The sequence below is a fragment of the Photinus pyralis genome, unplaced genomic scaffold, assembly GCF_008802855.1.
Source record: "Photinus pyralis isolate 1611_PpyrPB1 unplaced genomic scaffold, Ppyr1.3 Ppyr1.4_LG5, whole genome shotgun sequence".
Lineage (NCBI taxonomy): Eukaryota > Metazoa > Arthropoda > Insecta > Coleoptera > Lampyridae > Photinus > Photinus pyralis.
Window position 1 is genome coordinate 29,295,838 of NW_022170596.1, and position 23,915 is coordinate 29,319,752.

At 38.3% G+C, this 23,915-nt stretch overlaps 4 protein-coding genes across 4 annotated transcripts; 2 read left to right on the forward strand and 2 right to left on the reverse strand.

Moving 5' to 3' along the window:
- Window positions 1–190: 190 nt before the first annotated feature.
- Window positions 191–1,003, forward strand: LOC116172400 (39S ribosomal protein L20, mitochondrial). Its single transcript, XM_031489612.1, has 3 exons — window positions 191–349; window positions 400–510; window positions 564–1,003. The coding sequence occupies exons 1-3, from the start codon at window positions 263–265 to the stop codon at window positions 765–767; spliced, it is 402 nt and encodes a 133-aa protein (XP_031345472.1). The 5' UTR covers window positions 191–262; the 3' UTR covers window positions 768–1,003.
- Window positions 847–1,569, reverse strand: LOC116172401 (10 kDa heat shock protein, mitochondrial). The gene is made up of 3 exons (XM_031489613.1): window positions 1,438–1,569; window positions 1,217–1,381; window positions 847–1,160 (listed from the first exon to the last, which is right to left on the reverse strand). Exons 1-3 carry the CDS (start codon window positions 1,438–1,440, stop codon window positions 1,017–1,019), a joined length of 312 nt encoding a protein of 103 aa, XP_031345473.1. The 5' UTR covers window positions 1,441–1,569; the 3' UTR covers window positions 847–1,016.
- Window positions 1,570–2,520: 951 nt separating this feature from the next.
- LOC116172435 (transcription factor HES-4-A-like) lies at window positions 2,521–3,607 on the reverse strand. The gene has a single exon (XM_031489651.1). The coding sequence runs from the start codon at window positions 3,359–3,361 to the stop codon at window positions 2,630–2,632; it is 732 nt and encodes a 243-aa protein (XP_031345511.1). The 5' UTR covers window positions 3,362–3,607; the 3' UTR covers window positions 2,521–2,629.
- A 7,643-nt stretch (window positions 3,608–11,250) lies between these two features.
- On the forward strand, window positions 11,251–23,792 carry LOC116172496 (neuralized-like protein 4). Its single transcript, XM_031489724.1, has 15 exons — window positions 11,251–11,542; window positions 11,595–11,696; window positions 11,745–11,858; window positions 11,907–12,184; window positions 12,237–12,459; window positions 15,020–15,896; window positions 15,949–16,048; window positions 16,094–16,711; window positions 16,758–16,999; window positions 17,045–17,700; window positions 17,747–17,923; window positions 22,817–23,057; window positions 23,107–23,193; window positions 23,238–23,363; window positions 23,411–23,792. Exons 1-15 carry the CDS (start codon window positions 11,387–11,389, stop codon window positions 23,656–23,658), a joined length of 4,245 nt encoding a protein of 1,414 aa, XP_031345584.1. The 5' UTR covers window positions 11,251–11,386; the 3' UTR covers window positions 23,659–23,792.
- The last annotated feature ends 123 nt before the right edge of the window (window positions 23,793–23,915 follow it).

Sequence of the window (23,915 nt, forward strand, 5' to 3'; positions counted from 1 at the left end):
AGAAGGTTTAAGGTTGTAAAGGGATGGGGAGACATGCAAACCAATTAGGAAACATGAAGGTGGTCATCTCCTATTCCATTGGAAAATATAATATAAATACTTTGGCTTTTGTTTAAAACTTTAAAAATTTTGCAAATGTATACAACCGTCGACCGTGCTAAAAGTGGAGCATCCTACCCACAACTACGACGTATGATCTACGCGAACAACAAATGAACTACTAATTTACTAAACCACAAAACGTGATAAATAAAATTAGACAATGGTCTTTACAACAGCAATAAATTTTATAAGAAGCAGGGGGCCTGATGAATTTTGGAGAAAACGAAAAATATTCCGACTTGCTGCCGTATGTGCACCACTTGTAATGTATAACTAATGTAAATTTCCCGGTTCTAGCACTATATCGGTCGAAGACGTAACTGTTACAGTGTCACAATTAAAATAGTTCATCGTGCATTAGTTTACGCTACAAAAGGAAGGCAGCTTCGTAAAGACGACATTCGGAATGTAGGTATTCTAATTTAAACAATACCAGTTTTGTTAACTGTAATAAATTATAGTTGAGAGATACGAGAATAACGGCAGGTTGTGAACAGCACGATATACAACCTCATGAGTTTAAGGAAGGTTTAACACGATGCAATATTCTTTTAAATCGTAAATCATTGGCAGATTTGGCTGCTTGGGAGCCTCATAGCTTCAAAGCGTTAACGGATATAGCAAAACAAAGGCTTGTTGATGACGAAATAAAGCAACCAAAATAAGTGTCATTCATCGTTTAATAGATAAACTGTTAGCTACAAGTGTTCTTTGACTGCCCTTTCCATATTAGAAATAATACAATTTACATAAACAATTTATTGAAAACTTCTTAACAGTCGAACAAAGCTATACACGTTACAAATGCATCCGATGAAAATAATGAAACGCATCGAAAGCACTAGATAATGCTTTGAAATATGGAAACCTTAAAAGTAACTTGTCCTACATGGTAAACTAACAACGCACAGCACTTATTCCTCTACTTTGGCTAATATATCTGTCTCCCTGAACAGGTGATACTCAGAATTTTCGTCGAACTCTACTTTGGTGCCCCCAAATTCGGGAAGGAGCACGTTGTCGCCGACTTTAACAGTAGGTGGAACATGTTCGCCTTGCTGCAATTAGTTGGGTTAGAAACACCATGTTGATGTAAATCGAAAAAGCGACTTACTGTATTCCTGGAACCGGGGCCGACGGCGATTACGGTACCTTTAAGCATTTTACCACGGGACGTTTCTGGTATCATAATGCCACCTTTGGTTTGGGTAATGGGGTCCGCTTTTTTAATGAGAATGCGGTCGAAGAGAGGCACTAATCGTTTTACTGCGTTCGCTGCCTGCAAATAGTGGTATTAGTGTGACAAAATCAAAGATTAAGTAACATTTAACATACCATTTTCTTATTTTCGTAAAGAAAATTAACCCCGGCGGTCTAAACGTGTTCGAAGCTTCTAGAAAGTGCCGGTGGAGATGGAGCCTGTAAATTGATAATGAAGTTTCTTGTTTGCGCTTGCGCAGATTGTTGGTAAGTAACTGCATTTGTCATCAGAGGTCACTACGTTTTCTGCAATGTTTGGAGGCGGGAAAAGTTTGCGGTTCGCGCGCTATTTTTTTTAAATTTCTATAGTGTCTTTAATTATCAAATATAATTAATAGCTAAGTATGCGTTCTGCATGATATGCAGCGTTTAACGTAAAAAATAATTTGTGACGTGATTTGTCTGTCTGTGGGCAGTATAATTCCAAAATATATAGACGACGCTTCTTGGACTACAAACTTACAGCTTCCCCGTATGGATTGTGAAGACGCCCAACGACGCCACTCACCGATGCAAAGTCGGTCGGTTGAATCCCTAGACTTATGGCTACTAGTAGTAGAAAAGCTAAATCTGCTGCAAGACACTATTTTAAATTGCTCAAATTTGCTTTAAAAATATGATCTTTGATAAGGATTCCCAAAGTAAATATTGAATTAGAAATGACAAAAACGACTATACTTTCGCAATTGCCGTCTTATTTTATCAATATCTCAATTTATATTTTTAAAATCCACCTTCAAAACAGGGGCCATTTTCGCTTTGCAGTTTTGGTAGCGACTTGTACGAGACTGAACTTGAACCGGTAATTGACATTTTGCGCAGCGAACTGTCTGGAGGTGTAGGTCTTTCAGTATAGGGGTCGTTCGAAGCCACACCCACAAGTGAAAGGATCGAACGCTGAGCGCGGAACTGCTCGAATAACTTATTTCAAAAGTTTTTACCCGGTGCTGATAAATAATAAATTATCCAGAAAAAAATTCTGAAGTGCAGACATAAAATAACTATTATTATTATATTAGGGTGGACGTTCAAGGTGTTGATGAAAGATGAACCAGCATACGCCACCCACGGACGTCGTGCGGTAGGTATTTTATTTTCAATAAATTTATGACGCCCGCTCGTGAGGATGGGTTACAACTCTATCTTCTAGTACAAAAATTGACGTCATTGGGTTTTATATTTAAAAGATATCTACATATTTACAAAATTTTAAGTACATAATGAGTATATCATATTTTAGGGCTAAAGGAACATTTTTTCTACATTTCTACCACGGCCTCCACATAGTATCACGCAGCTCATTGTTTTTGCTGAAATCTAAGGGTTTTTCGATTTCTCGTTTCTCCGGATCGTCGTTCTGCCTTTGTTCCTCGGCGTTGGATAGATCCGCCGCCTGATTAGACCGCAAGTTAATGCCGAGGGCCGACGCTATTTGTAGATAGTGCGATGGTAGAACGAAAACGAAGCTGCCGTCGTTCATCTTCACGACTTTGTTTGGAAGGGGTTGGTGGTCAATTTGCTTACTGGAGTTTTGGTTGTTGGTGTTGTTGTTGATTTCTTCGGGGCTGCTGGAGGAGTCCGCTGGCACTTGGACGCGTTCCTCGTGGTTAGGTTTTAAATCGACGTCCACTTCCGATACGCAACTGTCCAAATGCTGAAGAAGTCTTTGTCGCACTCCCGAATCTAAAACTGTCATTGTCTGTGCGTCGGGGGTTTCTAGGTATCGCTGCACTTCGCGAACGCAATCCGCGTAACCGGCCTTATACTGTTGAACACCCTGCGTATCCAAGCTTCGGTGGCGTTGAAAATGTCGCACGGTCAGCTCCAAAATATCCGCCTTTTCTAATTTGGAATGTTTCGTATTTTCGGCCTTCGCGGAGTCGAGTATGAGCGTCTTTAACGCGGCCAAACTTTGATTGATACGCGCGCGGCGTCGTTTTTCCATCAAAGGTTTGTTGGCTCTTCGCGGTTCGGTGCTGCGTTTTGTTTTGGCGGTCATTATTTTTTAAAATCGTTGGCGCATCACCGGCACGTTTGAATATTATCTTGCGTTTGAGAGTTTGTAAGATGCGGGTTCCACTTAAAAGAGGTGGTAGTGGGTCGGCGTGAGAAGTTGACCGTGATTTTCGTGGAAGTGTGCAGGCAGAAACGCTGGCGTGTATATGGTTGAGCTGAGCGCGTGCGACGGCGTAGGTGGCCGGGCAGCGACTAGCAGAGCGGGGCGGGGGGACGGATTTTGCCTGAGTCGCGTGCCGACACCGCCACATCACACTCCCGATCCTTTCGGTGGATCTCAAACAAAACTCATTAAATCGTTAATCTTATTTTTATATCTTTAAAACGAGCACCTTCACCTTGGGAGTCCCCCAGACGTCAACAAAATGCAAAATTTGCATACGATCAAAATGGCATCTTGCAACTGAAACTGACCAATTAAACGAATGCAAGACATTGAGAATGGGACATTTAACCGATTTTAAAATGTAATCCATGCAAAAATCTCAAATAACAACAAAAAGCTGCAAAAAATGTTTGTGGTCACAGTTTTGCGGTTAGTAAGGGGCGCCGGGTGGGTCGCTAGTTAGACCCGAGACGCGTCAGACACGCGCCGCCACGTCCACACTGCAGCGTCGCGACGCTACGAACTGTATCTTATTACATATATTAGCACCTGTTTTGTTTTACTTGTATTTTCGCGTGTAACAAAGCGAAATTGTAGTAGCCCTATATTGCACGTGCCCACGTGCCTGACCGCACACGTACGTCACCCATCAATGCCATCCCGTTCATAATATTTCATTACAGCGTAAATACGAATTTTGCATAGCTAATCTCATTGACGATAAACACGTGTTTCGTAACACGATATGTCTTTTGAACTTAGTCATTCTACTAATTTGCGACGGGAGATACCTGCCCATGTGAGCAATTTTTTCATCACTTTAAAATAGGGCAAATGAACTCGTGATGTACAAAAATGCGCAAGCTTATCGAAAACAAAACAGGTACAATAGGTATTGGCACTTGGTCCAAGGCTTGAGCGAAACGGAATTTCCAAAACAGGAAGTTTGCACGTTTCGTATTACAGTTATCAACGTGAAGAAAAGACTAGAGCAAAAGTCACATAAACGATAAACTCTCCCATTCATATCGTAATAAACTTTTTAGTTGTTTGCCGCCCGAGGCCGAGTCGTATCCACCATTACGTAAAACGAGCAAGTGCGTGCGTGGCCCACAGCAAATTTTTTGAACACAAATGGTGAAAAAAACACGGAAGGCCGTCTTCCAATTTTGGCTTTTCTAAGTTGATACCTATACTACCTACACGTTGATCTTGGTCATTGAATACTTTCTCAAATTCTCATAAACCGAATCATAAACATTGATTTAGATAGAAATAATTAATGTAATAAATTATTGGACAAAAATGAGTATAAGGATAAGCTATCCATTATAGTCCAGAACTAAAATCACATAAATTTGGTTAGCATACTTATGCTGTTACCTGTACCAGAGAGTAGGTACCTATTTCTTAAAAGTGCGCCCTCTTCTCTTGCATTGGGTTCACATATGGTAGGTACAATAAGGTACATGTTAAGCAGTCAAGCACATATACTTAGTCAAGGGTGGGCTTATTGGGGCATTCTCTGATGCCCATAAACCCCGCGTACGAAAATTATATTTTTCTGAAATCGTTCGGGAATGTCTACTTTCTCAAAGCAAATTCAGATCTCAAAATACGCCAATCCAGTGCTTTAGCTCGTTGCTAAGCAACGAACTTTCCTGACCCGAAAAAAAGGCAAAAGATGGTACACTTGAAATCAGGGATAGCCCTGCATCATGGATGTGTGAATTAATTTCAGACAAGTCATTTTTATCGATTTCGCAACCTTGATAGATGTTACAGTGTTTTAGCGGATGTGTGCGTATGTCTGAAATTGATTCACAAATCAATGACGTAGAGCCATAGACTCTTGATTTCAAGTGTAACAAAAAATTACGCATTTATAAAAATACCTTAATTTATGATAATGTTGGTTCATGGTTGGGATTTCAGAAAAAATAGTGTACTAGGTACTATAAAAAAAATAGTTTAACGCCTTGGCCAACAACAATTTGTCAGTCGGGATTCGGGAATGAAATGAACAGTGTTATCCCCTTTTTTCTGCAAAGTGTCTTTGTAAATAAGTATTAAGTAACGATTATGAAAAGAATCTTATTTATCGAATCGATAGAAAGCTTTAGATAGGTTTTCACCAGCTTGCTCACTATACACGAAAAATAGTAAATAGCAAATTGTACGATCGTAGGAAGAGCGTTTAAATATAATAACTGAAATTCAATTTTCAGAACCAAGCGAAAGCTTTTAGCTATTTTTCGCTTTAATATTCTTGCTATAAATAATAAACAAACTTAAAAAATTAGCATCGAGAAAATCGTCCTTTTTCGTCCGAATTTATTGAACAAAAGCCGAGACCAAGACAATGTTAGATTTCTTAAAGCTCTATATCGGTCCAAGAGTTTGCCAGTTATCGTGTTACACTATTCGCAGACAGAGAGAATAAAGACCAAAGAAACCATCGACTCTCCTAAAAAGCTGCCATTGCTTTACTCTCCCGCTTAATAATTATTTCGATCAGTAGTTCGTTGGGCAATGATCAGGTTCCTTACTGTATTGCAATTTGCATTTCAAATCTATGTTTAGGCAAATGAAAAGCCTTCATAAGGAAAAAAAAGGAAATCAATATCCTGATAATTGTGGGGTGCTCGCATTTTCTCTATTATTGTCTCGGCTCTCTGTGGAGGATGGGTGACTGATGAACAGATACGATAAAGACACATGCAGACGCATTTGTTTCAAATGTGTCAAAAACGGCCCCTGCAAAAGGTACCTATAGGTACTGCACCGCGTGTGCGGCTTGGATTTTCCCAATCATGAAAATGCGTATAAAGAATCTCACAAAGCAGTAATGATAAATTTTTTAGGGTGTCGCGTAATTGTGACCGCGGGCATCGAGGACGAATCGCATCCGGTTCGTTTTCTAATTAGCCCAAGCTTAGCGGCGTTTATATTTAGATATGGGTAGCCGACTCACGTCGTCTGTCGTGGTTACTTTTAAATTGCCGTGTGAAAGAACCTTCGGTTCGTTATAAATTCAATGGTGAAAGCATCAACGGATAAAATTAATTGGGCGAAATTATGACGTCGCGCTTCGGTTTAAAAAATTTAAAGAAGACAAAAGAATTTTTACGTAAAGTCACTCATTGTGTGAACGTAGTAATTGATTAGTCTCGTGCGTCAGGCAAGTTGAAGTTGCCCACAGGTCAGATAAGGATGGTAAGCGTCAAAAACTTCGTGGAGTGAGATACTGGTCACGAACGGCATTTATACGGGTAGAAAGAGAGGGAGTTATGCGAGTACGTGGGAGGCCACCTGTCTGCGGCAAGTGTCTAGGTTAGCGCCTCCCCGCTACTGCTAACGCTACCGCATTTGATAAATATATCGCTTCAACCTTGTCACGTCACTTTGCGCTATATTTGCTAAATTCGGAATATCGTGCATGCGGAAACTTGTCACCTCATCTGTCAATAAGTTGGATAAATATCAATTTCGCCCGCCCGTGTAACCGCATAATAATTAACGCACGTACTCGGCGCGAAATTCTTTTATGCGATTGTGACGCGCCGCCGCTTCATTTCTTATGGATGTATGCGGGCTGCATTTCTAAAAATGCCAACGTTACGTATGCGGCACGCAATTTTTAAATGTTCTCGAAGCGGACGAGCAAATCGTTCAGCATGATGGAACGATTCTGGATTTATACTCGCTCTCTCTTGGCGTAGCCGCTTAATCTTTCGCACTTTCCGTCCCACTACCCTTATACAACGACCGCGCTTTCCGTCTTTAGCACTTGCTCATCCGGCGCTTGCAGCCTGAAATATTTCGACAATTTCGAAATTTTTATTTAGAATCCGGAATATGCATTTCTCTCCAACGAATAAACAATTTATTTTTATCCATCATCACTGCAGCTACTTTTAAATAGGTTTGTATTTTATCAAGGCGCTAAATGAAACACACTTTCGTGAGCATTGTTGGGAAATCAGGAGATTTGTCGTAGACATTTCAATCATTTACTTAGGTACTTGTTACTTAAACCTGTGCCACGAAACCCGACACATTTATTAGGTAGTCTAATTAAAAATCTGAGTGCGGTCTTTTATAAAACAAACATCCTAAATCCCCAACGCTCAATGTTAGTCGATGAATGTTAAAGATTTCCCTCCTCCCAACACCAGCACTCGGGCGTGAATTTGACCACCCTTGGATAACAGTAATTTTCTATTTGCTCAGGGATTAATGTATCTCAAAATTCAGCATCAATTAAACGTACCTATGCCGAACCCGCGTGCTTTCGAAATTTTTGTAATTGAGAGCCATTAAAAAAAATGCGGCATTTAAAGCAGCCTAGTTGTATGCCTTAAGGCGCACGATAATGCATGATGATTATAAACTGACTTTGCAACTATGTGAAAAAAAGAGAAAAGTAGATAGAATTTGAAAATAAATTTGGTGTTTGAAGATTTTCTTTCGTTTTGTTTTTATATTGAAACCGTCCGTTCTTACTAAAGAAACATGCCTCTTATGTAACAATTGATAATTGAGGTAGGTACCTACGTGTAGAAACTTAAAAGATAATTGAAGTCAAATCAAATCATTATTTCAAAGATTAAGTCACTCTCTTCGGAAAACTATTTAGTTATTTGACCATTTGATTAAACCAACTCAATGTATTGTAAAGATCTCCCTGGTCGAAATATCATTAATATGGGTTCGTTCAACACAACTATTAGGCGGCCGCTAGAAAACAAAAGGAAGAGCAGAAAATACAAGAACATCCCTCCAAACATTTTAGACTAACATATACTCCTCCAATGAGTGTCGCTTCTAGTACATATGTATTCGAGTAAGTACCACAATCTTCTAAAACTGAAAGTTAAGCAGGGAGCACATCACCAAATTAATGGCAACGTCTTAAAAATGAAAAAAAATGCTGTGGCTAGCACCAGATAGGTATCCACCCCACACCTGCGCCCAGAAACCGTTTCAGCCGGAAATGCAAGTACAAACAGACCGACATCATCGAGATTTTGTTTCATTTGAATTCCCGGTGCTTCAAAACGTGTATTTCCTTCAAAAAAGTATAAATAGGGGGTCATTTTTTACTCCAATGCTATGCCTCCCTTACTAACGTCTGCGGGTGGTAAAAAGAAATGCTATAGTTCATCCAGAGGGCAATGGGGCGTTCTGGAAAACTCCATTTCTTGCATGAAGTAACCCAATTCCCATTTATCTTACACTAATTATACTTTATTATTTTTTGAGTTCTTAATGGTGCGACCCCTCTTTACTTTTCTCAAAATTTCGTCCGTGCCTGCAAAACTTTGCCAATTGTGGTGAGGTCTGAAAGTTTCTTTCTTGAATTTTAAAGCATTGTTAGTTCAAGTGTCAAATTTTTCTCGTCCCGTTCCTTCCATTACTTCAACTAAACGCGAACAATTCTGTACCTACACTTCTTTGATTACACGGTACGCCTCAAAACCCCATCTGTAAAATGCCCCTTGTGTTAAATAGGCACACTATTTATTTTTTAATCGATGGCACGCATTGGCAATGAAATTATACGTCGATGCTAAAACAAGCAATGGGCATTACTTCCGTTAGAAGCATGAAATTGAACTGCGTAGGTAATATATTAGTGTTGAATTATTCAGCCTCTCGGTGAAATGTATGGAGTTTTTATTTCTAAATATTTGAAGGTGGGGGACGGTCTATTGGATAGTCAAGTGAGATCCCCATTCCCCAATGATGGGATAGACTGCAAAAAATATTTCCTTCATGATATGCATGCGGCCAGTCATCGTTTTGTCTCTTTTGAAGGAAATATTTAAAATAGTTAATAAATTTCATTTTAAAGATTAATGCCGACGGGAAAAACGTGCTTTGATATACCTTGCTCTCTTACCTAAAGACGCCGATCCATAGGCAGCAGGCGCGCTCCGACGCCAATTCGCCGCTTTACCCGTTTGTATTGTAACCCTAAACGCAATGAGGCGCATTTTTCTAATTACGAAAAGAAAATGAACTGGGAGAGTGCGAACAATGTACGTATTTTCGCCGTCTACCAATTTACATATTTAATGTACCTACATTTCGCCCCTCGTGTTCAATTAGGGCTGTTCTCTATTTTGCAGAGTGAAAAAATTACCGCGTGCATTTTTATTTAATAGGTTTTAGATGCGACCGTCGCTCGAGAATATCCATATAAACGTCGACTATGTGGCGGCAGGTCAACCAAAGCGTCGCGGCGTGATGGTGCTACCCACAACCCTAAAACCCCCCAGCAGTCTGATTACAGGCGCACGCCACCCCCGCACGCGTTCCCTATTGTTAACTGCGCGCTATAATAGCTCTACCTAAACGATCATAGACAAAGCACGCCATATTATTAACACTTCTACATCCGTTTATGATTTTTTATTGACGAATAACAACGTAATGCAAATAAAAAAAAATTCTATTCGTGGAATATACGTGATATATAATGCGGTTGCCGCCAACGACGACGACGGTTGCAATCACCCAACGCCCGCATAACTTAATATTTTAGATGCCTCTAGCGCGTTTGACGAAGGTGATTAAATGTGGGTGGTTTGTAAGGAAGGAGTGGTTCTTCCCACGTATTGATGCTTTTTGATGACAAAATCAACCACCGTGCTATTGCACGTTTAAAAATGTAGGAGTTATCTACATGGTGGCCTAATTTTATACTCCACTTTTACGCTATGAGCGTTTATTCTTTCCCTATCACGGTAGATTTGGGCCATCCGTTTAGGAGATGAGAACATCAGCGCACCATTAAACGGTGGGAAACGTTAATGCACCATTAATTATTTATACTTATTTGATTCGGGCGCGTGCTTGGCGTATATAGTGGTGTCATCTATCCACGAGAGCTTGAAGAAGCTAGGGGTGGCATTAAGGGTTGAATTGATTTTTGCACGGAAGTAAAAGGACTCTGTTATAATTTCCGTTTTTCTAATTCCACTTTGCACTTACCTATACCTACTTATAGGAAGCTTCAAAGCTTCTTGGACGCTTACCTACCTCTACGGTAGCTAGAGGCGACGATTGAACGTACACGAGCTGGTCTTCATGACTTCTTTTCTTTTTAGTAGGTATCTAACGAAATTAATCGAAATCCCAAGAAAACCGGTAAGCAGTAAGCATGTTTTAAAAACGACATTCATTGCAACATTTTGGATATTTAAATAACTTATTAAAACACTGCGATCTAATGTCCACAATGTCATGTCATGTCATTTGAAACCATTTTTCAATATTTGAAAACCTATTTGTGTCTTTATGTGAGTTGTATCTAATCCATTTTCTCATATCATGCCCAAGAGGATCGGGGGGAACTTTCTAGAGTAGCTTGTGATCTACAGGCAACAGAATAATTAACTTACTTCTAAGTAATGAAGAAACTTCTTACTTCAGTTGTTATATAGTCCATATTTAGTGTCTTCTCCTGAATTCTGCGCTGGATGAAATCACTTTTCTTTATATAATGAATGGTTCTTCTAATGTGTTTCAATAATAATCCGGAAATAAAATCTTTCTAAATGCTTTCAAGAGTCCTCCCAGAACATTAAACCTTCCGTTTCAAAACATCATCATGTTTTCAGTCCCATTGAAAGATTCAAATATATCCAATGGCGCCGTGACTGGTAGAAATAATCGCTAACACGTGCGAATGGAATACACCCAAAAAATTACCTGAACACACCCAAAATAGTGGTACCAACGTAACGCAAACAAAAATGAAACCAGCTGTTATTTCAATAATCCAAAATTCCAAAAAATAAACAATGAAACTTTTATTTTAGGTCCCATTGCAATATTTAATTAATTAATTACTGCCAAATACAAATCATGTAATAAGTAATAACAAATTCTACAATGGCTTACTTTCACTATCGCTGTGGTGAAAGAATAACATTACAAAACGATAACTGTACTGCAGTTCGAAATGACAACGATTTCGATCATGGATTAGTTATAACAGCGGAACCTTTAGTAAATGATGTTTTGTTTGAAATTCGTATAGACAGAAAAGTATGAGTTTCATTTATAAAAGTGACATTTAATATAAACTTTCTGCTTAAAGGTAAATTCATGGTCGGGAAGTCTGGAGATAGGTGTAACGGAATGTGACCCCTTACATTTTGAATTTCCTGCCTGTGCATCTCGGCTGCAAAATGGCACATGGGTAATTGGACTTTTTCCAAATTAAATTGCTTTATCTTAGTTTTGTTAGATTATGGCCGGGAACTCTATACTAAAAGATGGTGCTCTTCTAACTGAAAGGTACGGGATTGATTTGGATTGCTTGAATCAAGATGATCGTGTCGGCTTGATGAGAACTAACGAGGTGCTAAAGTCTGCGCTAGGAATACAATAATTAAAGATTGTTTGACAGGGTGATTTAATATTTTTTATAAATGGCGAGTCGCAAGGTGTTGCAGCTGAAAATTTACCAACTGTCGTTTATGGTGTTGTGGATTTGTATGGGAAATGTGTCCAAGTAACGATTACCAATCCTGTTCTACGTGAACACAATAATGACGACTGTCTAAGCGGGAGTTCGGTCTTGGCGATTGATAACGATATCTTAAATGTTACCCTTGGTGCTGATCTTAGCGAGTTGAGTTTGAGCAGTAGCAATAGTTTGGATATTCGAATGGATATGAACGTTAGGTAGGGCTTTTAGATGTGCAATTTATTGTTTTTCACACGATTTTCGTACCAGTTTAAATCTGCCAGAGGAGATGCGAAATTTGGACAAGTTAAAGTTTCACGAGCGTTGTGGGTCATTAGTGAAATTATCCAATGGACAACGTTCCGCGGAAAGGCGGCGTCCGTTAGATGAATTTAATAATGGTGTCGTCATGACGCATAGAACATTGCGCGATGCTGAATTATTTGAGATCCGTATAGACAGATTGGTAGATAAATGGAGCGGTAGTATTGAGGTAAATTTTCTTTTGTTTGTCACAACTTGATGAACCAGTGCTACAATGAGTCACAAGATATTTCGATGAACCAATGAGTTCATGGTTATTTTCATAAATTAAAGTGCAACTGTTCGTGATAAATCTTTTTTCATGAAGTAGTACTTTTACATGATTAAAAGTTTCCTGAAAGGCGCCTAATGTTATGCAACCAAAGTAACTACCTACAACAAATGAGGGTCTGCCTGTCATATTCATTAATTTGAATATTATCACTTTGACTTGGCCTTATTCTATATTCAATTAAAGAAAAAGTTGATATTTCCAATTGGTATAGTGCCAATAACAGTTAAAGGAGCTTAAGAGATTTATTTTATGTGAAGCTAAAGCAACAATATTCATATATAATACCATAAGTAGTCGAAGTATTGTCGAATATTTTTGAGGTGCTGTCACGAATGCTAGTTACGCTGATTAATACCACGAGCGCTTGCGCGAGTGGTATTAAAAAGCGTAACTAGCATGAGTGGAGCAGCAGCTCAAAAATAATCTACAAATACTTCGACTACGAATGGTATTCGGAGGACTATTCAATGAATCAAAAGAAAAATTAAGCATAATTACCCACGCCACAGATTTACACATACACAGATTGCTAACCTTATGCATTTTTTGGGAAACAATTTTAGGTATACTTAAAAGCGCCCTCTATTGCGGAGCAGTATAAACATGTACCGTTTAAAACTGTAATATGAGGCTTATGGATTTATGCATTAGATGTCGCTGCAAAAAATTTAAACCGAAAATAACCTCCCTATCTTATATGTTATCGGCGTGGTAAAGAGTGTAACGTTAATGATGGCAGAGATATACATAGTTTGTAAGTATGCCTTTGCGGTTAGCAATCTGTCAAGACCTTTAAAGCCGCAATAGTTTCCGCCAACTTCAAAAAACCTTCACGATTCTTTAAGAACCTGCCCTATGTTCGTGTGTATCTGTGACCACAGGGACCCGCTTTTAATAACTCCCTTACGACGAATGAGTAGCTCCAGTGTTAAATTAAACAATTATGGCTCAACGTACCTCCTATCATATCATACCACTGTAATAATACGAATATTAAGGAATTCGAATTGTGCAAACTTTGCGCTTTAATTTTGTTTCAGCGACATCTAACGCATAAATCCATAAGCGTCATATTACAGTTTTAAACGATACATGTTTATACTGCTCCGCAATAGAGGGCGCTTTTAAGTATACCTAAATTTGTTTCCCAAAAAATGCATAAGGTTAGCAATCTGTGTATGTGTAGATCTGTGCCCACGCGAATGTATTTCCATGACAACAATAAACGTCAAAATAAATTATGGAAGTTGCTTTTCATTTTGCATTGCATTGATTCTATTCGAACTTTTATGCTCCAAGCTAATTCGTTATGAGTGATTAAATTAAAAGATGTGGTGATAAGACGGTTGTCGTAATTGATTAACAAACTAAGAAGAATGTTCCGGTTAATACGACAAAATTTCGCGTCATTTCACTGGTGGAAGTTTGACAAAAATGTCATTGAATAATCGCATTGAATTGTCGCTGAAATACCACACGTGAAATTATCGCTGAAATACCACACGTGCAATTATCACTATAATTCCTTCCCATTGGCGCAGCAATTTGAAATCGAGACATTTCACTGGTTGAAATGTGACAAATGTTAGATGAATTGAATAGTCAAATTAATAATATGACAGCCAGATCTTTATTTGTTTCAAGAAGTTATTTTAGTTGCATAAAATTGGGCGTATTTCAGGAGACTTTTTATCATGTAAAAGTAGACATAGGAAATTCCTATAGGAAATCCCTATGTCTACTTCTACATGAATATCACTGTATGTCCCATGGGCAAAAATGTTGTAGACCGTTGTAATTTACAGCAGGGAACCAGAAAGGACTCATTTTTAAGTTCAAGCCTTGATGTTTGTTATACCTTTCACAGTTTCACAGGTGCATAGGTGCTTACTAAGGGGCCAGCATGCACTTACTCAGAAATTGTAATCTGTCTCGGTAAGTGACAACATTCCTTCTTGTAAGTTTGTATGTTCTTAAATTAACAAATTATTAATGCAGTTACAACTTTATATTTTCTCCAAAATCGTTTATTAGAAATTTGCGTTGGAACACTTTGTATAAATCAAATTAATATGCTTACATTATTTTAATAGAGAAAAACTCGGAGAAGAATATAAGAAAGAAAAATCACGAATCATATATTGAAATTACATCAAAGTAGATAGTTTTACGTAGCCAGTTAGGCGTTGTCATAGAAAAACAGAGTTTACACTATGGGATTCTTTAACTAAACTATGGTTCAGGTAGAGGAATTCGAGGAGGAATTACTTAAAGCAATGTCCTTATAACTTTTCAGTAGGTAGAGATACCAAAGATTCCTCTATGTAAATACATACTATTACAGCTTCTTCTCTCAGTAAGTCACAACATCGTTTTGCCTTCATTCTTTGCTGGTTCATCAAAATATCGGCGAATTCGTGTTTTTTTTTCTGCGTGACTCCTGATTTATTTACAGATGGGTGTAACCACACATAATCCCAATTCTCTCGTTTTTCCTGCGACCATGACGAACATGCGAAGCGGAACCATAATGATGTCCGGCTGTGGAATATTAACAAACGGGAAGGGGACGCGTCGCGAATACGGCGACTTTAATTTGGACGAGCTGAACGAGGGGGACCGGGTTGGGATGGTTCGTAAGACGAACGGTGACCTGCACTATTTCATAAACGGATCCGATCAAGGGGTTGCCGCTCAAAGAGTGCCTGTGGCGACGTGGGGTGTGATAGATTTATATGGTATGACCATAAAGGTTTCCATTGTCGAAAGGGACGAACGTGAGGAGCACAACCTGAATATGAGGCGATCGACGCGCGTCGAAGAACATTTATATCCTGCCATTGACACTCAACCAGTCTCCGATTATTACGATAGGCTAACATTCCACACAAATTGTGGCGCTCACGCACAAGTAATAAATAACGGTCGCACCGCCTTACGGCCTAACGCCGCCGACGATTTTAATAACGGCGTCGTCTTAACATCGCGTCCATTGAAAACGGGGGAATTGTTTGAGGTTAGACTAGAACGAGTTGTCACCAAATGGGCGGGCTCGATTGAAATCGGTGTCACCACTCACAGCCCAACGGAACTGGAGTTTCCCTTTACAATGACCAATGTTCGGTCCGGTACCTGGATGATGACCGGCAGTGGAATTGTGCATAATGGTACTACCGTTTTGGAGCAGTATGGAGTGAATTTGGATCGACTGCAAGTAGGAGACCGGGTGGGTGTAGTGCGTAAGGAGAGTGCCCTTCTGCATTTTTTTGTAAATGGTGTCGACCAAGGTACTGCGGCAACTAATGTTGCAGATAGGGTCTATGGAGTTATTGGTACAGTACTCTTTGCGTAGGTACGAATTTTTGTTTACATTTCGTGTTACAGATTTATACGGGCAAGCAGTAGAGGCTTCTATTGTAGATATATTCGATTATAATTCTCCTGATACCTTACATTCCAGTTTATCAAATACAACGCTGTACAGGTAGATTCGCTATTCTTCATTCACAATCCATATCTTTTCTTGCAGTGACTTGCGTTTTCATCCGGTTCATGGCAAAAATGCCCGTATTATAATGAACGGGCAAACGGCGGTGCGACCTAGACCTTTGGCAGAATTTAACGACGCCATTGTATTTTCGAATCGGCCACTAAGAGACGGCGAACTCTTCGAGGTTACGCTAGAAAATATGGTCGATCGGTGGTCGGGTAGTATAGAGATTGGGGTGACGGCGGCACGACCTGACGATTTGGAACTGCCAAGTACCGCTACCGATTTGGCTCACGATACGTGGATGCTTAGCGGCTCGTCTATTATGGAGAATGGGACGACGATAAGAAATAATTACGGGTGCGATCTGGATACTTTAGGTGCAGGCGTACGGATCGGCGTGATGAGAAGTGCCGAAAAGACGTTGGAGTTTTACAAGGACGGCGTACCTCAAGGACTCGCGTGCGTCGTTACCCATTCTAATATTTACGCTGTCGTTGATTTGTATGGGCAATGCGCGCAAGTCAGTATTCCATGTATATCACCTGTTGCACCTTTAGCATCGGTCGCCGTAGAGAGTTGTCCTCGCTCCGACACCTCGGCGTCTCTGCAGGCGACCAGTGTGATGCAACCGGTTATCGAAGCTGATCTACACAGGTGAGTAAAATTCTATTAATAGTTGCGCTGTTAACTGGTGATGCAGATTTCACGAATGCCATGGTAAAGGTATAACACTTAGTCAAGCCGGTCAAATAGCAGTTAGAGGGAAAGAGATAAGCCATTGTATTGCATTCAGCTCTACTCCCTTAATCCAAGATGAATTGTACGAATTTGCAATTCTTTATGTAGCACCTCAGTTCTGTGGAACACTGTGTCTTGGCATAACCACTTCTGAACCTTCGATGGCAATAGGCTCTTTACCTTCAGACACTTGTTACATCACAGGTAACCTCACCAAGTCCTTTCTGTTCTAAATTCAGTTTGTTTAAGGCAACCAGATGCGAATGAAAAATAAAATTTTGCACCAGTTTACTCCGAGTTTAAATTGGTTAGGCGTAGGCGATCGACTTGGATTACTGAGGATGCACGACGGTACTGTTAAAATACTAATAAACGGTGAAGAGTTGCATTTAAACTTTCCCAATATTGGCGAAAACGTCTACGCAGTTGTCGATTTACGCGGGTCGTGTTCGGCAATCGTAGTTACCAGTCGGAAGGTCCCAGTCTCGCCTCTTACCGTCGTACATCTACAAGATAGTTTGGAAATCGCTTTAGAACAAGATCGATTAAAAACCGAGCCATTTTCATCCGAAGTCAATAAACACGTCCCTGTCGAACTTAGCAAACCTATTTTGTACGAGTTTCACGAAAATCATGGTCGTAATATAGAATTATTAGGCGAACGTAGTGTTGCCAGAAGGGTCGCATCGTATAACCAAGGGTTGGTGATCGTTCAACCAGCTCTTCAACCAGGAGAGACGGTGAAAGTGTTACTGGAACAGCTCGATGTGAAATGGTCCTCTTCACTTATGCTAGGCGTAGTGTGCGGAGCAGCGGAACGGTTCAATCTCCCAGTAACGGGTTTAGCTATCAAATGTTCCAGCTGCATTGTAGCGAGCGACTGGGTTTCTATTAACGGCGTTAAGGTATTCGGTCATGCTCGCATTCTTGAATTACACATTGCAATTTTAGTCAAAGTCAAACTACAACAAGCTTAGCTGTTTGACAGCAGGCACATTTGTTAGTTTGATGCTTACCGAGGCCGGTCAGGTGCAAATTTATATTAATGGAGTTCCAGAGCCACCTTTGCAGTTTGATTACAGTCAACCTTGTTATGCAATATTCGATTTATATGGGCAATGTCAGCAGGTAAGGCCCTAACCAACAGACATGGCCCGCATTTTTAAAAATATGTTTTTTTATGTGTGGTGGAACATATGGTAGCTTTCCTTCACTCTGCAAAACAATTATCTCCACCGTCAAATAGTGCTGCTGAGCCGATTGTCATGTGATGTGTATCAGCTACCATATGTTCCACCACCTATGATTGCGAATATATTAATAGTACATTATATATCAAGGTAGAGAAGTACAGTATTATTGCCTCAGCACCAAGATTACGTCTCGAGGCGCTTGCGCCGAGGGGTGTAAGGTGCGAAGGCAATAATAGACTTCTCTACCGTGGTATATATACTATTTTTTTCACTACTAGTTCTTGAAGTCCTCTAAATTAGCATATTATGTTGATAAGAAAGTGAACGGTGGGACAGAATTTTTTGTTTATTAATTTAACATGTCAATCAAGTACGTGGAATTACAAGTCAAACAGGCCGTATTTTGTTCTGTCATTGAGATATTTTCAAAGAGTAATTTCGTTCGAATTTTTAAAATGTGATAATTTTAGGTATGTAATTTCTCTGGAAATGGTGGATGGTAGCAATTATTCATTTTAGAGAACTTGTCCAAACGTTTATTGAGCGAAATTTCAGGTTGTGTTTTCTAAAAGTGACAGCGTGACAGTTCTCATTATTGACTACTAGTTAATAATGTCCACATTATTAACCACTTTGAACAAATGCCGAGAAAGCCTACTTTACAAGTGGAAAAAAGGTTAATAATCATGTCATCAGACGCTAGTAGTGAAAAAAACACATTATTGAGTTTAATTGAGTTTTGGCTGTTTGGTATTGCTTTAATTTGTTTAAGTTGCAGAACTTTATTTTTTTTTTCTCTACGTGTGTCATATATTACTTTAAAAAAAACAAATACATTTACTTTACTGATTATATTCTGTCTTGATGATGAAGCAAGTTTCCGGGTGGTGTTGAATAATAAGCACTAGACTTTAAATTAGTTATCAGGTCATTGTTATGAAGATAAAAGAACTTACTATTTATTATCAAATCGTGAGAGGACTCAGAACAAAAACAAGTACATTTTTGAATATTCTACTGGCTGATGATTACGATTGCATTATTTTGACAGAAACCTGGCTTAGTGCAGATATATTTGATAGTGAGCTGTTCGACTCACGGTACATAGTATATCGTTGCGATAGGAATAAAAAATCTTCGCATAAAACAAGAGGAGGAGGTGTCATAGCAGTTAAAGGTAAATTTAAATGTACCTCGGTAGATTTGGATGTGGGTCTGGAAACTGTTACAATTAAGTTAAATATACACGGTACAAATTTACTAGTGAGTTGTCTTTATTTTCCACCACGGTCATCTAATAGTATTTACGCCTCTTATTTTAATGCGATAGAGAACAGGGATGAATTTTATCCAAATGATAGCATACTAGTTGGAGATTACAATCTACCAAATATTAATGGTATCAATTACAACTTGGGGGGAAGCAATGAAGCATGTAGAAATCTTCAAAACTTTATGAATCTGTTTAATATGACTCTATGTAATAACATACTTAATAATCAACTTAGGACCTTAGATTTAGTAATTAGTAACACTAATGTTCAAGTACACAGAAGTGATGATGCACTGGTTGATATCGACCCGTATCACCCTCCCCTAATCATATCCACTAGCATTATTCTAAGCGGTTTAAGTAGTGAGAATCATTTCGGTAACGCCACACAACATTATAATTACAAAAAGGCCGACTATCTGTTATTATATCAATTACTTCGCGACGCTGACTGGACAATCTTAGACACATATGGTAACGTTAACGCAGCAGTAGAAATGTTTTATACTGTTCTAGATGGGATATTAGATCGCGCTGTGACTAAATTTAAAAATAAGAAATTAAAATCATTTCCAGTTTGGTTCACTATAGAAATTATTCTCGACATTAAACAAAAATTGTTCCACCATAAGCGTAAACGTAAATCGGATCATCACCTGCATGAATTTGTAAGGCCGAGGAAAAAAATCAAAGAGCAGGTTACAGTTGCCTACAGAAACTATATACATAGTATTGAGAATGAAATAACTACGAACATAAACGGTTTTTAGAATTGTATCAAAAATAAAAGAAAAAAAAATCAACAGGTTCAGGGATATGAATATAGGGATCAAAAATATTCCCAAGAGTTAGCAGCCTCAAAGTTTGCAGGGTTTTTTGCTTCAATGTATACAAATGAATCGCAATACGATATGGATGTGAGTGTTTCTGGCATATGGGCCAGGATACGGTCAACATAATAGCACTCCATAAAATTGAAATGGAGCAAGTTGGGGAAATACTCCGCAAACTAAAACCAAAAAAATCAGCGGGGCCGGATCAGATACCACCATACATCTTTAAAGCATGTTGTGATTTTTTTAAATATCCTCTTACCGTATTATACAATATGGCATTAAGAACAAACACCTTTCCTGACCAGTGGAAGTTATCGAAAATAACTCCTATTCACAAGTCCGGCAATAAAGAACAAATTGAAAACTATAGACCAATATCAATCCTTTCAGTACCGGCTAAAATATTTGAAAAAATTGTATATCAACACATTTTTAATAAGGTTAAAAATTCTATCTGTATACAACAACACGGATTCACCGAAAATAGGTCAACCGAAACTAATTTGGCAACATTTCTGCATTACGTAGCAAATGCTCTAGACTAGACCAAGGTATACAAGTAGATGTCATATATACCGACTTTGTTAAAGCATTTGACAAAGTTCACCATGGAATTTTAATTAAAAAATTAGAACATTTCCGATTTTCATTCAATTTACTTACATTCTTTAAGTCATATCTGCAAAATAGACTACAATATGTATGTATACATGCTAAGGTGTCTGATCCGTTTCGTGCTGTATCAGGAGTACCCCAAGGAAGCAATTTGGGTCCGCTACTGTTTCTACTTTTCATTAATGACCTTCCTTTAAATATCAAATACGCTGTTTAATGTTTGCAGATGATTTAAAGATATTTAAAGAAATTAAGAATGTTGATGATGTGCAACTACTTCAAACTGATGTTGACAGTGTCGTGGCCTGGAGTAATAGAAACAAACTTTTCTCTAATATCAATAAATGCAAAAGCATGACGTATACTACAGCGAAGAAGGGGTATACCGAAGCAGATTACTCTATGCACCAACAAAAACTGCAAACTGTAAAAGTAATTAGGGATTTAGGAGTAGAATTTACAATTACCTTAAAATGGGACGCGCATATAAATAACGTTGTTAATTCATCACTAGAAAATTTAGAGTTTCTAATACGTAATACCTCCGAATTTCAAAATATTGTTTCCATAAAAATTCTCTACAACTCCCTGGTACGATCTAAATTAGAGTACTGCAGTAGAGTTTGGAATTCCGGTCTACAAATCCATAAAAAAAAATGGAGACAGTTCAAAATAAATTCTAAAAATTTCTATATTTTAAGAGACACGGTACTTACCCCCAATATGATCAATATCGGGAAGTTAGAGAGGAAAATCATATCATGCCGTTAAAATATAGGAGAGAAGTTGCTGATATTTGTTTCATGCACAAATTGATAAATAATAGAATTGACTGTCCTAATTTGCTATCACTTGTGAATCTGTATGTTCCAGCTCATAAAACCACACCAAAAAGTATATTTTATGTGCCTACGTGTCGAACCGGTCACAAATTAAAATCGCCAATGATAAGGGTAGCCATAACCACCAATGCATATATTCACCAGACCAATTCTAATATACATATTTAATGTAAACTTAACATTATTTAAAAAAGGAGTTATTGCATACTATTATGACAAAATCTAATAGGTCACGAGCCAGGAAACTTGAACGAGTGTCCGTAATGTCTTGTTACATCTTTGATATTGCATTTTGGTATTTGTTTTTTTTTTAGTATTGTTGTTTTGTTACTTTTGTTTGTTTAAGTTGTTAAAGCCAAAACCGTTGACTGCTGACAATGTAAAAGAGCAAGTCCCGTTTTGTTAGTAAATAAAATAAATAAATAAATAAATAAATTATTAAAAAATAGTAATTCGCCGTTCGGTAATAAAAAATCTTCAGGAATCTTCCGCAAAATCATCCAAAAAAGTTCTTCAAACGTTAAGATATTACCTAGGCCATTTAACGAACGCTATTAAGATCTCTTAAATAAAAACCTATCATTAAAATAAATATTTTGGGTAATTTTGACGAAGTTCCAAGGAAAAATAGCACATTTTATATGGAGTACAGTCAAATTAGACGTAAAAATGCGAAATTGTTACAAAAGGTCGGGTAGAAGATTTTATTTTCCCACTTGTTTAAATGACAAAGAGAGAAAAATCAAGTTTACCAATGCAACTGACGTCGGGAGAAGTTTCTGTGGTAAATAATCAACAGAAATGTCCTTTTTTAGGTTTTTAACATAAATAACTCGCCAACAGCAATGCTTAGGTAACATTATTGTAGAGTGTGAAAGTACCTTGATATTTTATTTGGTCCTCTAGAATCTATAGTTTAGGAGTTTGGTGTTTTTATCAAACTTTGAAAATGCTTTCTGTAAAATGATGCAAAACCTAGTGAAGATAGGACGTGTATGTATAGATACGAGCTAAGTCCCAACAAGTTACTTTTCATATGGCTCGCCTTCTATTAGCCGCCGAACGAAGTGAAACACAGGCCCACCATTGTATTATAATACTTCACCTCCATATAAAATAATATTTTATACTTATTAAACCTGGTTAAATAAGAAAAAGGTTTGTTTCAACTCCCAAATGCGCATCCAATAGCGTATAAATACCTCGTATGGTTTATGATCATTTGCGTGAAGACCTTCGGAAATTAATTGATATTTCTCTAGATCAAGATAATTAATGAAGTCGAAGGGAAACCGAATCCCTCCTGTAGTACAGATTTGGAAAAGGCCGATCTCGAATCCTGCGAGAAGGAACGGTCCGAGACGAGTTTGTCTCTCCCGCTAACATCTACAACCGCGATTCCATCACCAAGCAATCCGAATTACGGCTCACCCATATCGCCGCATAAACCCTGCACTTACAAGGAAGAGTGCGAAAAATATAAGAAATTGTTGCTGCTTCCAGGTACTGGATTTGGCCGCAAACGGCGGTTGGTTGACCGTTTTCTTTGCAGATGAATTTTTCTTATCCGAAGAAGCTCTTTGTTTTTGCTCGGAGTGTACTAAATTAAACGATCCTGTCAAGGAGGAAGACTTGAAAGGTGAGTTGGTCAAGTCGAGGTGTTTATTACATTGCAAATTTTAGGATGGGTTAAATTCTCGTTGCGCAACTGGCATAATTTGCAAACGGAGAAGTGGCATACCGCCTTTTATGGCACACGATTGGGATTCGTCCGAAGTATTCTAGATAGGGGGCAACCGTTTACACGAGGTACATAGTCTAACTTAAAATGTTTGGGTTAATTTCGTGTTCTGTAGATCAAGAGCGGTTTGGAAACTTGGTCTGTCAGAAGGAGGACGATTTACAAATTGTATTGACCCCTGCTCTAGAAAATTGTGTTTTGGACTTTTTTAAATTTGATGATAGCAAAGAGGTTTGTGCGGTTTTTCAATTATTGGTTAAACCAGGAGCGTATTCCGTGGCGAGGGATTGTCCAGAATGGAGCACTAAAGAAACTGGTGCTCTTATTCTACATGCGCTATTGTTACGAATTAATTTGCCGTAAATGACATTCTTTTTTTATGTCTACAATTTTGTTCTAGTCACAAGCGTAACGCTTTAATTTATATTTTTTATTGTACATTCCTTTCGAATATTAGCAGTAAGGAAACATTAAATATTTCTATTATTGCATTTTAATTTGGTCCAGATTTGATAAGTAAGTTTACCTTCATTCGTTCCCGATTCTATGGAGTATGTCATAAATACAGTTAATAGTTATGCAATAAGTTTTATTCCTAAAAATGCAATTAATCGTTCCCT

Excerpts from the sequence above, each read along its gene's own strand:
- LOC116172496 (XM_031489724.1), top strand. The coding sequence starts at position 11,387 with ATGGCTTACTTTCACTATCGCTGTGGTGAAAGAATAACATTACAAAAC. Across the intron at positions 12,185-12,236 it reads CGAATGGATATGAACGTTAG|TTTAAATCTGCCAGAGGAGA; the intron begins GTAGGGCTTTTA and ends TTTTCGTACCAG. Across the intron at positions 17,000-17,044 it reads AGACACTTGTTACATCACAG|GCAACCAGATGCGAATGAAA; the intron begins GTAACCTCACCA and ends AGTTTGTTTAAG.
- LOC116172401 (XM_031489613.1), bottom strand. Across the intron at positions 1,161-1,216 it reads GCCCCGGTTCCAGGAATACA|CAAGGCGAACATGTTCCACC; the intron begins GTAAGTCGCTTT and ends AACTAATTGCAG.
- LOC116172400 (XM_031489612.1), top strand. The coding sequence starts at position 263 with ATGGTCTTTACAACAGCAATAAATTTTATAAGAAGCAGGGGGCCTGAT. Across the intron at positions 350-399 it reads AAATATTCCGACTTGCTGCC|CACTATATCGGTCGAAGACG; the intron begins GTATGTGCACCA and ends TCCCGGTTCTAG. Across the intron at positions 511-563 it reads GTAAAGACGACATTCGGAAT|TTGAGAGATACGAGAATAAC; the intron begins GTAGGTATTCTA and ends AATAAATTATAG.
- LOC116172435 (XM_031489651.1), bottom strand. The coding sequence starts at position 3,361 with ATGACCGCCAAAACAAAACGCAGCACCGAACCGCGAAGAGCCAACAAA.